The 11,404-nt window shown below is 41.7% G+C and overlaps 1 protein-coding gene across 1 annotated transcript in view; it reads right to left on the reverse strand.

The window, feature by feature from the left end:
• Nucleotides 1-11,404, reverse strand: part of Ezh2 (enhancer of zeste 2 polycomb repressive complex 2 subunit) — a 63,047-nt gene continuing 51,643 nt past the window's right edge. The window contains exons 11-19 of the mRNA XM_029478205.1: nucleotides 11,016-11,110; nucleotides 9,454-9,494; nucleotides 8,933-9,058; nucleotides 7,764-7,942; nucleotides 3,503-3,598; nucleotides 2,657-2,738; nucleotides 1,724-1,804; nucleotides 1,480-1,564; nucleotides 1-321 (exon numbers count right to left, since the gene is read on the reverse strand). Coding sequence (XP_029334065.1) covers nucleotides 261-321; nucleotides 1,480-1,564; nucleotides 1,724-1,804; nucleotides 2,657-2,738; nucleotides 3,503-3,598; nucleotides 7,764-7,942; nucleotides 8,933-9,058; nucleotides 9,454-9,494; nucleotides 11,016-11,110 — 846 coding nt within the window. The 3' untranslated portion in view covers nucleotides 1-260. The remainder of the gene's footprint in view (nucleotides 322-1,479; nucleotides 1,565-1,723; nucleotides 1,805-2,656; nucleotides 2,739-3,502; nucleotides 3,599-7,763; nucleotides 7,943-8,932; nucleotides 9,059-9,453; nucleotides 9,495-11,015; nucleotides 11,111-11,404) is intronic.

Genomic DNA, 11,404 nt, shown 5'->3' on the forward strand with positions numbered 1-11,404 from the left:
ACAAGTTCAAGTATTCTTTATTCAAATTTGAAAAATGTACCATACTGCATTATTGCAAAAACTCACTGGTACAAAACACTTTGCAGTTGGTGAGAAGGCAATAAAAAGTTGATTTTAAAACATTACTATAAATTACTGTTACAGTACTTTGCAAATTCAGAATTTCAAACTGCATTTCCTCTTTCTAAATTGCCCACAGTACTCAAGGTTCCTGAAGCTAAGGCAGCTGTTTCAGAGAGAAGGGGAAGAGGTAGTAGATGTCAAGGGATTTCCATTTCTCGTTCGATGCCCACATACTTCAGGGCATCAGCCTGGCTGTATCTGAAACAACATGAACAAGAAGTGACAACCTATCCAACATCAGGAAAACCAAGCCTGCTGATAGAGTGAATTATGTCTCTAACATACACACACACACGACTGGCTTTTACACAGACAGCTGCATACATGAAGGGGAGGCATGCATCTGTCACTGGTAACCTGCTAGTTATGAGTTGCCTGTGCTAGAAGCATTCCCCACACCCTCCCTGTGCCCCTGCAGCACACTGCTCTGAATGGCAACTCCACACTGTCATGTCTGGGTCTAATGCTACGAAAGCAAAACCATGACTTAATGCCAAAGAATAACCCCCCATTGAGAGTGCTGACTCAGAAAGTAGATACCAAGACAGGCTCTTGAGGGTCCGTCTGACTACTAGAGAAGCTGGACAGGTTTGCGTCTATCTAACCCTGGCCATTTAGAACAAGCCTGGGATAAAGCCACTTGTAGTGACCTCCCTAGGAGGATCCTATTCCCGTTCCACAGGTTTCAGTTGGTTCTCTCCAGCTATGCAGCTAAAACTGGTTACACACAGCGCCCCCCCCCCCATTTCAACAACTTAAGTTTCTGGGTAGAATGGATATTAAACTAAAAGAATTAACTAATATTCTTTACTGGATCACATTTAAATGACTGTTTGGCTCCACAGAGCCAGGTGGCTCTATGAATAAATCCACACTGCCAGCCTGATCCTGCCAATGCAGTTGAACACTGTCAATAGTTGTGAGTAGCTTCCTTAGAAAGAATACAGTGACCACAGGGTGATGTTAACAATTAAAACAATGAAGATGTAAATGTTCTACCAATAAAGATATATATGCTGTACCAATGAGAAGGTGCTGTAGAATACAGATGTATGTGTGCCATTAGGCATAGATTAAGCCCCAGGGGTCTCTGTCAGTTTTATCAATAACAGGGTGCTAGATGCAGCTTTCTACATAGGTTTTGTTAATTTTTTTCAAATAAACATTGTATAATTAATACATGAGAACTACACTGAGGAAACATGTAACTCTCTACTAGTGCCCACAGCAAATAGTGACTGGTCAGTTAAAAGAATGCCCCCTCCAATGATGGCAGATCTGTCAAAAAACTTACAAACAGCCTTTGACCCCAGCCCCATAGTTTAAGAAGGGAAAGCCTTTGTGTATTTTACCAACCTGTAATCAAAAAACAACTCTTCACCAGTCTGGATCGCCCTCTTAGCAAAGATGCCTATCCTGTGGTCACCATTAACCATCATAACTGCAAGAGAAACATCGGCGGCAGTGAGCGGGAAGCAGGCAGAGATAGAGGTTAACTAGCTGTCTCCCGTAAGAACTCCAGGGGTACTGAAGTTCGCTGTCACTTGGCTGGGAAAAGGGAACTGTTGCATCCAGCCGCAATTCCAACTTAAAAGCTCACCTTTTGCATAGCAGTTTGGATTTACTGAATGATTAGCAAAACGAATTTTGTTGCCCTTTCGGGTTGCATCCACCACAAAATCTAAAGAGAAAAACATAGATAATCCAGTAACTTATTTTCAGTCATAGACCAAGGTTAGTATGGCTTTAGAAATATACTTCCTCAGGATTTGACTTAAGCAAATAAAGCACTCAACTTCATCCAATATAAAAAAAAAAAAAAAAAAAAAGGAAGAAAATGTGAATCCTTGCTTCTTCTAGATCAAAGTGAATCCTTGCTTGTTAAATATGGCTCTTAAACACCATGATTTCTCAGCTATATACTGCTGAGCAAAACATGGCTTAAAAGATGTAATCTAGCCAAATTTCTCTGGGCATCAAGAGGTGGGCATGTTGACATTTGATATTACAATATTTCTATGGAACATTTGCAAAAAAGAAAAAGGTTTTTTTTTGGTCCAGCTGAAAGTTTGTCTGGATGTGTGTGAGCACACTCACTTTTACAGGTCCCTCCACAGACACAGGCTGCAGCTGCTGCTGCTTTTCTTCTCACAATATATGGCAACATCATCAGGCCACAAGATGCTTTCAAAATGCTCCTCCTCTCAGGGCAGACACTGAAGAGGTGGACAGAAACTACTCAGCCCACAAGTTCCAGGGGACATGAGGCAAGCCACAGCAGTGGGAGACAATGTCCACTCATAGCCAGAGCATGAGGCAGGCCCATCTGCAAGTGGTTGGAACTCTAGATTGTTTCCTGTACACAGCCTTTCTGCTCACTGGGGACTTCCCCTCTCCTTACAAGTGAGCAACACACCCCTGAAGCTAGGCCTGCTGATAAATACCAGGAGCTGTTCTTGCAGACAGATGCCCTTGGTCCTGGAATATTGCTGACCTCTAATTTGAAAACCTTGCCTTACAGCTCAGAACATACCATTGTTCAAGTTGAACAGAAAGCTGCACATGTATTTGTCATACACTTTTCCTCTTCTGTCTGCTTCATCCTGAGAAATAATCTACAAGGAAGACACAGGAGGAAATTGTACTGGAGTAAGTGGTCAAGACTGTTAGAACACAAAAGAGCCAATTAAGAGAATTTTGGTCCCTCAAGGCTATCAAAGAGTAGCTAAATTGTCTTCTCTATTTAGCAGATACACAGTAAAGAAGTTATGGGGGAAAGTGCTTGTGCACGCATGCCCCAGCATGTGTGAAGACCAAAGGACACCTTGTGGGAGGTATTACTCTCTTTCCACCATGTGTGTCCTGAGGTTAAACTCAGGCCATCAACTCTGCAGCAGGTGCCTTCACCCACTGAACTGCACACCAGTCCAAATTAACACCTTTAAAAACTCCAAATCAGAGAGATTTCTATGTCCTAAGCAACATGTCTAGAGAAACTGACAACAATATTGTCTTTCTGCTGAGTAAAAAATGTAAACTGTGACTTTCTAAAGCTTTGTTTTTTTCTTAGCCCTACAACTAAAACAGCCAAACTAATACAGCTATTGTCTCAGGGTCCCCATCAGCTCACTGGCCAAGCAAGTGGGAGCAAAAATACACAGCAAAACTCTTGATCCGGAACCCCTTGTTCTCCAGGTAATAAAAGCCAAACATGACTAGAAATAAAGTAATCTCGCTAGTTACTATGTAAACCAAAACTTCTAATAGAAATAAGTTCAGGCTAAAGGTCACTTATTATTAATCTATTCTAAACTTGGCCTTGTCCAGTGAAATCTATCCAAAACAATGCAAGCTGCTACTATAAACAAGTATGTCTTACCTCCCCACAGTATTCTGAGATGAATTCATTTTTCTGCACAGGATCTTTGATAAAGATGCCCCAGCCTGCCACATCAGATGGTGCCAGCAGTAAGTGCTAGAGAGTAAGCACAGTCACATTAGAACTGATGGCAGGGGCACACTGAGGATATCAGTCGGCAGGGTGCAAACAAGTTAGCAGAGTTAAACCTCAGACCGTCTGAGGGGAATCACTAGACCCCCAAGTGGATCTGACAGATATAAAAAAAAGTTGCTGAGTGTCTGGAAAACTATTAAAGTAATATTTCTAAGAAAAATTCAAGATAAATATCCTCTTACAGGAAAGACAACCAAGCCTCTCCATCTGAGGTCATGGTACTGCAGCAAGGGAGACATGTGGATCTGCTTCTCTCCCTTCTGTTCCATCTTGTCCTGGAACTCACTTTCAATCATCACCCTCCACAAGGCTCAGGTGCCCCAGCTTGTGGACTGACCCCCCAAGAGGCAACTGAATTGTGAGGCTATGAACAACTGAAGAGCGGTCTCATGACAGACTCGATTTGTTGGCATTACTGGGAGGTGATGCACTCAGTGAGTGGGAGTGGGAAGAAGTCGTTCCTGACGGTGTGTCTTTCAAATGTGTCTCTTGTTCTTGAGCCTTCCTGGGTTCCCTCTACCTCCTGTGTGCTGTGGATTGAGTTACTGTTGCCCACCACATGCTCTCTGCCTCACTATGCACAGGCCAGGCCAGGAGCAAGAGAAGCAAGTGACCATGTGCTGAAACCAACAGCCAAAATCTTATCTTTACAATTTTTCTCAGTATTTCATTTTTGTATGTATATGTATAGTGTATACATGTGTGAGCACATGTGCAGGTCAATGAGCAAGTTCAGGTACCAGATCTATGCTCGCCACTCTACTTCTTTGGAGACAAGGTCTCCTTCCCTGAATCTGGAGCTGTTTCGTTTCAGTTAGACTGGCTGGCAGTGAAGTTCCAGGCCTAGCAGTCTGTCCCACAGCCAGACCTCCAGCACTGAGGTTATTAGTGCATGACCACACTTGGTTTCTATTGGGGTGCTGATCATACGAATGTCAGGCTTGCACAGCAAGCTCTTTCTTTACTCTTGGTTTTGAGACCTGTCACTATGAGGCCCATGTCACTATGCCCTTAAACGTGGGCATCGCAACATACTGAACCCAAGTGAAGGCGAGCACACCAACCACTCTCCTCTTGACCTTTCTGTTTCCCAAAGGACACTCTTTCATTTGTTAGAGCCCTTAGCACAGTCTTTACTGGTATTTATTCCTCTAAAGACCCTGCCCTTTCCTCCACAGCTTTCCTCTAGAAACTCCTCATGATAACACAAAAAACATCCTTATTATGAAGGATATGATGATTCAACAATCCTATAGAAGGCCAGGATGACTAGGACCAAATATGATAACTTTTCTTTTTTACTTAGATTTTTGTTTTGTTTGTGTGTCTTTCATGATAGAGTCTCTCTGTGTAGTTCTGGCTGTCCTGGAATTCACTGGCTGGTCTCGAATTCACAGAAATTGGCTCTGACTCCTGAGTGCTAGGATTAAAGGTGTGTGCCGCCACTACTTGGCAACATAGTAACTCTTCATCATGCGTCACTCAAGAATATCCTTGTGACCTTAAAGGTCATCCAAGCATTTCTGAGCCACTCTTGTCAAGTAAACTTCCCAATCACCTTCCTGATCAGAAACAAAATTAGCTAAACAGTGGGAACAAGCAAGTGCTAAGAACTATATGCACAGTGTTCTATTTCTGAGAGCTAAAAAATGCCACAGAGAAGACACATCAACATGAGCATTCCTGCCCACTCTGTGAACAAGCTGTAGGAAGGGAACATAGATCCTAAAGTGGCAAATATGGCTTCAGGACACAGACGAGATGTTAGATCTCAGCAAATATGCCAAAGGAAACTGAAGCAGGGGTCTGATGACCTAAATGAATATGCGGCCACCTAAAGTAAAATGATTCGAGAGCTCAACTAAGTTAGATCAGATTTTCCATGAACAGTGGTGGTTCAAAGAGCCAGGGAAGAAAAAAGAAAGTCACGAGAAGCTGAAAGTTCCACCTAAGGCAGAATTTCAAAGAGGGTCTACAGTAGAGCGATGAGGCTGGAGAGATGATTAAAGGCACTAGCCACTCCCGAAAAGGACCTGGGTTTAGTTCTCATACAGTGCCTCACAACCATCTGTAAATCTAGTTCCAGGGAATTTAATACCCTCTTCTAAACTGTGGGTACCAGACATACATACGTACAGGTAAAACACTCATACACATATAAATATACCTTTAAAAATAAAAATAATAGGGTGCTATCAACTATGTGATGGCTTATGAGATGTGCCTACACTGCACACAGGGCAGAAGTGGTAGTATGGAGAGGGCAGGGGCACAAGACTCCAGATTGTGTTTCTTGCTCCATTACTTGCAATTTCTTTTTAAAAAAAATTCATGGCATGCTATGATACAGGTATGGAAGGCATCTGAAGGAGTCAGTTGTCTACTTGTATCATGTGAGCACTGGGTTTTACCCTCTGAGCCGCCTCATCAGATAGTGGGTCGTGTGAATCTGGGTTTCCTTACCTGTAATATGCAGTAAGCATTCAAACCGTGTTTCTATATTAGACAGTTAATAATATAACTATTGTTACTAAAAGGATTAAAGATACTGAATCGTCTGGTGTCTTTTGCTTAGTGATTACTCCCTGCCTGCTACATTTAAAATCACCTATGTGCAATTCTCGGGCTTGAAATACTTAACTGCTGGGTGGTTCATTTTAAGGCTTTGAGGTTGGTAGTGCATTGAGAGGGTCTGTGATACAGTTCACATCTATGCTCCGACCTCACTAAGTCTCTAGAGTTCTGGTACCACAAGCATGTACCACACACCTGGCCTGTTTTAAAGGTAGATAAAGAACAAGAACAAAGCCTATAGAACGTTGCTGGAGGAAATTTCATCTTGTACTGTACATAGAAAGCATCCTTTAAAAAACCATCATGAGAATGTACATTTGTATCAGCGTATCAGAATGTACATCCTGATACAAATCAGCATCTGTTTCTATTGAAGAAACATAACTTCCTTGTGGAACAAAACAAAAACAAAAAATTGAGCCAACTTTTAAAATAATTCCTATTTCAAGTCTGATAACATTAATGGCTGCTTCTCAGAACCCTGGGTTTATCTTACTACCCAGTAAGGCACTTATTTTAAAGAAAATTTAAGATTGCATTAGCTCTTTTTGTGGCGCCTCCTAGGTGTGTCAGTGTGTCAAGACAAAGCTGAATATCTGCTCTCTAGCCACCAGCTGTCAGTCACTGAAGGAGATGATGAATGCAAACTTTATACATCCCAGAAGTTCATAACCACAGAAGTACTGTTGGTACTCTGAGTGTACAGCAGAATGGATTATGTAGCCTGAATCAGTGGTGGAGATATTGTCACTCCATGTGTTGTGCAATTCCAACACCACTATACAGCTCTGATGAAATAGCACACTAAGAAAAACAAAGAGAAGTCTGAAGAACATGCTGAACATTTGGCCAAGAGAATTGAAGGAAGCCAAAGAAAAACGGCAGGAACAGAATGCCAAAAGAGGTAGTCTATCTTCACTGAGAGCTTTTACTTAGAAGTCTGAGTCCAGCCAAAAGTAAGTCTTTAAGAATAATAAATGATCAGAACTTAAATCTGAGAGACACACACCTGCAATATCCAGACAATACTTGATTGACTACTTTGCTTTCATTTAAGAGTCACTTTTAGCCGGGCGTGGTGGCGCACGCCTTTGATCCCAGCACTCGGGAGGCAGAGGCAGGCGGATTTCTGAGTTCAAGGCCAGCCTGGTCTACAAAGTGAGTTCCAGGACAGCCAGGGCTACACAGAGAAACCCTGTCTCGAAAAACCAAAAAAAAAAACAAAAAACAAAAAACAAAACAAAGAGTCACTTTTATTTGTTCCCAGATAGACTCTCTGAGTCTATCAGTAAGCATCCATCTTCTGGAGGAGGAGGATGGAGTCTAGTTGCTGGTAGACTGCTTACCTAGCATGCACCAAGCCCTGGGTTTACTGCACAGCACCATATAACATCAGGAATGCACCTGTATCCAGCGCTCAGGAAGTAGAGGCAGGAGGGTCAGAAATTCAAGTTCATTTTCAGCTAGAGCGTAAGTCTGAAGACAGCAGAACTTAACATAAGACACTGACATAAAACCAACAACAAAGTTTCCAGATAGAACTCTTATTTACCTTTTTAGAGCCCCGCTGAATGCTACAGTTCTTACAGGATACATTTTTACTGTCCCAATGGTCAGCAGCTCCACACGTGAGACAGAGGTCAGGGTCACACTCTCGGACAGCCAGGTAGCATGGACACTGTTTGGTGTTGCATTGTGCTTTGCACCGACATCCAGGAAAGCGGTTTTGACCTTTAGGGATAAATTTATCATCACCACCATACCCAACAATCCTCCTCCTCATCCACAATCCTTTCCAGGAAGGTAGTCAATGTCTTGCTGAGCACGAGTCACTCACTTAAAACCCTTACAACCTTTCCTTTACTATTCCATTGTAACAAGGAAGCAGGAAACCACAAACATGAAGCTGACAGGACTCAGAAAGATCACTGCTGGTTTTGCTGTCCATTTCATATTTGTTAAAGAGCACATGAATTTAAAGCCCTACGGTTAATTAATCAGGTAAAGGGAAGTCTTGGACTGAATGGTATCCATGACCCTAGACCATGCCAGTAAACCTGCGGTTCTCAACCTGTGGGTCTTAACCCCTTTGGCAAAACATCCCTCCAAAATGCATATACATTATGATTCATAGCTGTAGCAAAATTATGAAATAGCAACAAAAATCATTTTACGGATGGGGGTCACCACAATATGAACTGTATTAAAGGGTCACAGCATTAGGAAGGTTGAGAACCACTATAATAAAGCATATTTCTAATCCATTCTTTGGTATCCACACTCTGTACAGCTTTCTTAAGTGATTGTGAAAACCTACTGCGACCTTACCTACTTCCCTTCATTCTGAAAACCAAAACCCGCTTAACTCTCACTACTTCTGATACCCACAAAAGGAATGGGTAGCTACTTCTAGATTCTCCTTACAGTCTATGCCCCTTTACTGTACTTCAAATGACCAAAGAGAAAAACAGAAAAATCCAATCCATTACTACAACTCTGCCTAACTTGTGCATGAGCATACACAGTCACATTGCCCAAGAGGCTGACTAGACATTAGCACAGTACAGGGCTCAAGAAATACTTGTAAAATAAGCAGCTTTCCTAAAGCAAGCAATAAGAGCACTCCCAGTCCTTATGTCTTGATTTAAACCACCATTTTCAGCTGCTGACCAAAAGCCTATTCAGTTCTCATGCAATTGCACCAAAGCAACAAATACTTACACTCTGAACTACATTGACAAAACTTTTCACAAAAATTTTGTGCTATCACACAAGGGCACGAACTGTCACAAGGCTGCCGTGGATGGTCACAGGGTTGATAGTTGTAAACATGGTTAGAGGAGCCGTCTGAGTAAAGATAACAGCACGCAGCCAATGAATCCAGGGAGATGGGAAATGATCATCACAATTAACAAGACATTCTTCCCCACTACCTCTGGAACATCCTTGACTGGCTGCCTTTACTGAAGTACACAACACTCCTGTGGAGAAAAAAAAAATCACCTCCCACCCCCAAGAGCTTAAACACTTGGTGCCACATTTCAGCCCCACTTCTGCTTCTCTCTGACTCGCTCCATCCGGTTCACTTCACTGCAGATCAACAGACACAGTTCATTTAAACTGATTTGCTAAGTAAAAGTCAAATCAGAATAACCAAAACTTCATCCAGTTTCTATTCTAAAACAAAGGAGGACAACAGACGTTTAGGGGCTGATAATGAGGTTAGATGGGAGGATGCTGACCCTTTTTCAGTTGTATCTTTCTGCAGTGTGCAGCCCACAACCTGTAAAAGATAGAAAAAGTTCTGTGTGAGATACAAGTGGCTACAACTCTGAGTCCTGTTTAAATGAGCCTGGCTGTGCAATTGCAGCCAATGCAGCAGTGCTGAAGAGCCAAGCCTGGTTTTATACTCCCTAGTCTCTATGGGCTTGCCAGTTCAGAGTGACTCAAGAACCTACTCACTCAGGATACTGTGTCATGCCCGGAAGCCTGGCAAGAAAATTCTTATCCATATTGCCTGGTTAAGACTATAAAGCCTTGTGCATACCTACTGATTTAGTCCCGTCTGAATTATATGGATACCAATACTTTCTATAATTTTCAGCATCACTCAGTTGAATTGCATGGTAAGAAATTGTTCAACCAAAAACTCAGAAGCATATAGTAAAACCTAAGTTTTTATGTCCCTCAACAGAAGAATGGATACAGAAAATGTGGTACATTTATACAATGGAGTACTACTCAGCTATTAAAAACAATGAATTTATGAAATTCTGGGACAAATGGAGGTAAATGGAGGATATCATCCTTAGTAAGGTAACCCAATCACAAAAGAAGTCATTAGATATGCACTCACTGATAAGTGGATATTAACCCAGAAACATAGAATACCCAAGATACAATTTGCAAAACACAAGAAAATCAAGAAGCTAGAGAAAGCACCCAAGGAGCTGAAGGGGTCTGCAACCCTATAGGTGGAACAAAAATATGAACTAACCAGTACCCCCAGAGCTCATATCTCTAGCTGCATATGTATCAGAAGATGGCCTAGTAGGCTATCACTGGGAAGAGAGGCCCCTTGGTATTACAAACTTTATATGTCTCAGTACAGGGGAATGCCAGGGCCAAGAAGTAGGAGTGGGTGGGTAGGGGAGCAGGATGGGGGGAGGGTATAGGGAACTTTCGGGATAGCATTTGAAATGTATATAAAGAAAACATCTAATACAAAAAAAAGTACTTCAGCACATTCAATGTGCCCATACAAAATTTTTGGAGCATAATCTAACTGCATCCTTACCCACTTAACTACACTTCTCATTTTAAAAAACAGTGGGTTGAGGTAGGAGGGTCCTGTAGTTATTCACTATAAGTCTTTGTGAGAGGTAATATCCAAACTTGAAGGAGGCTCACTTCAAATATCAGAATGTAATGGCACACGCTTAGAAAATCCAGACTCCTAGACTAAAAGCCACAGCTAAACACTGGCCCAGGGAGCCCAGCAGAAGCACATCTTATATCACTCCACACCAAAAAGGAACATTTATGTAGCTTTACTGCAGTATAAAAACATACGCAATCCAAATCCAATGTGGTAAAACAAACTTTGTATGACTTGATATGCCAACTATACTGAAGTGGCTGTATATAAAAACTAACAGCAGCCATAAGGGAGAAATGAGATTTCAATACATCTATAACAGCTGTTTAGAACCTTTTATATCATTATTCAAGTGAAAACTGACCGATGTTCTTAGGAAAGCCCTGCCTGCAGATCCTGCCTCTAAGGGATCCCCAGCAGACTCACCGATGTTTCCTTTTCTTCTTTCTTGGAGGCGTGTCCACATCCTCAGTAGGAACAGGTGCTATGATACTGGACTCCTTGACTCTAAACTCATACACCTACACGAGATAAGGACACTGTGGTTTAATGGAAATATTCCATGCTTTTGCAAACTGGAGAAATGTTTTTGTCTCTCCCATCACACTGCCAGTATATGGAGTAGGGTAAGATACACAGTAGAAATCACTATTGTTTCATCACATTGGGAATGTAGCTAGATTTAAAGTCTGGCCAAAGTTCACTCTATTTACATGTATCACATCCAAAATGAATCCTAAACAAAAGAATTTCTGAAACACAGCTAAAGAATAATGCTGATTTAATTGATTTAATTTTTTTTTTTTTTTTTTTTT

Source organism: Mus caroli, chromosome 6, assembly GCF_900094665.2.
Source record: "Mus caroli chromosome 6, CAROLI_EIJ_v1.1, whole genome shotgun sequence".
Classification (NCBI taxonomy): domain Eukaryota; kingdom Metazoa; phylum Chordata; class Mammalia; order Rodentia; family Muridae; genus Mus; species Mus caroli.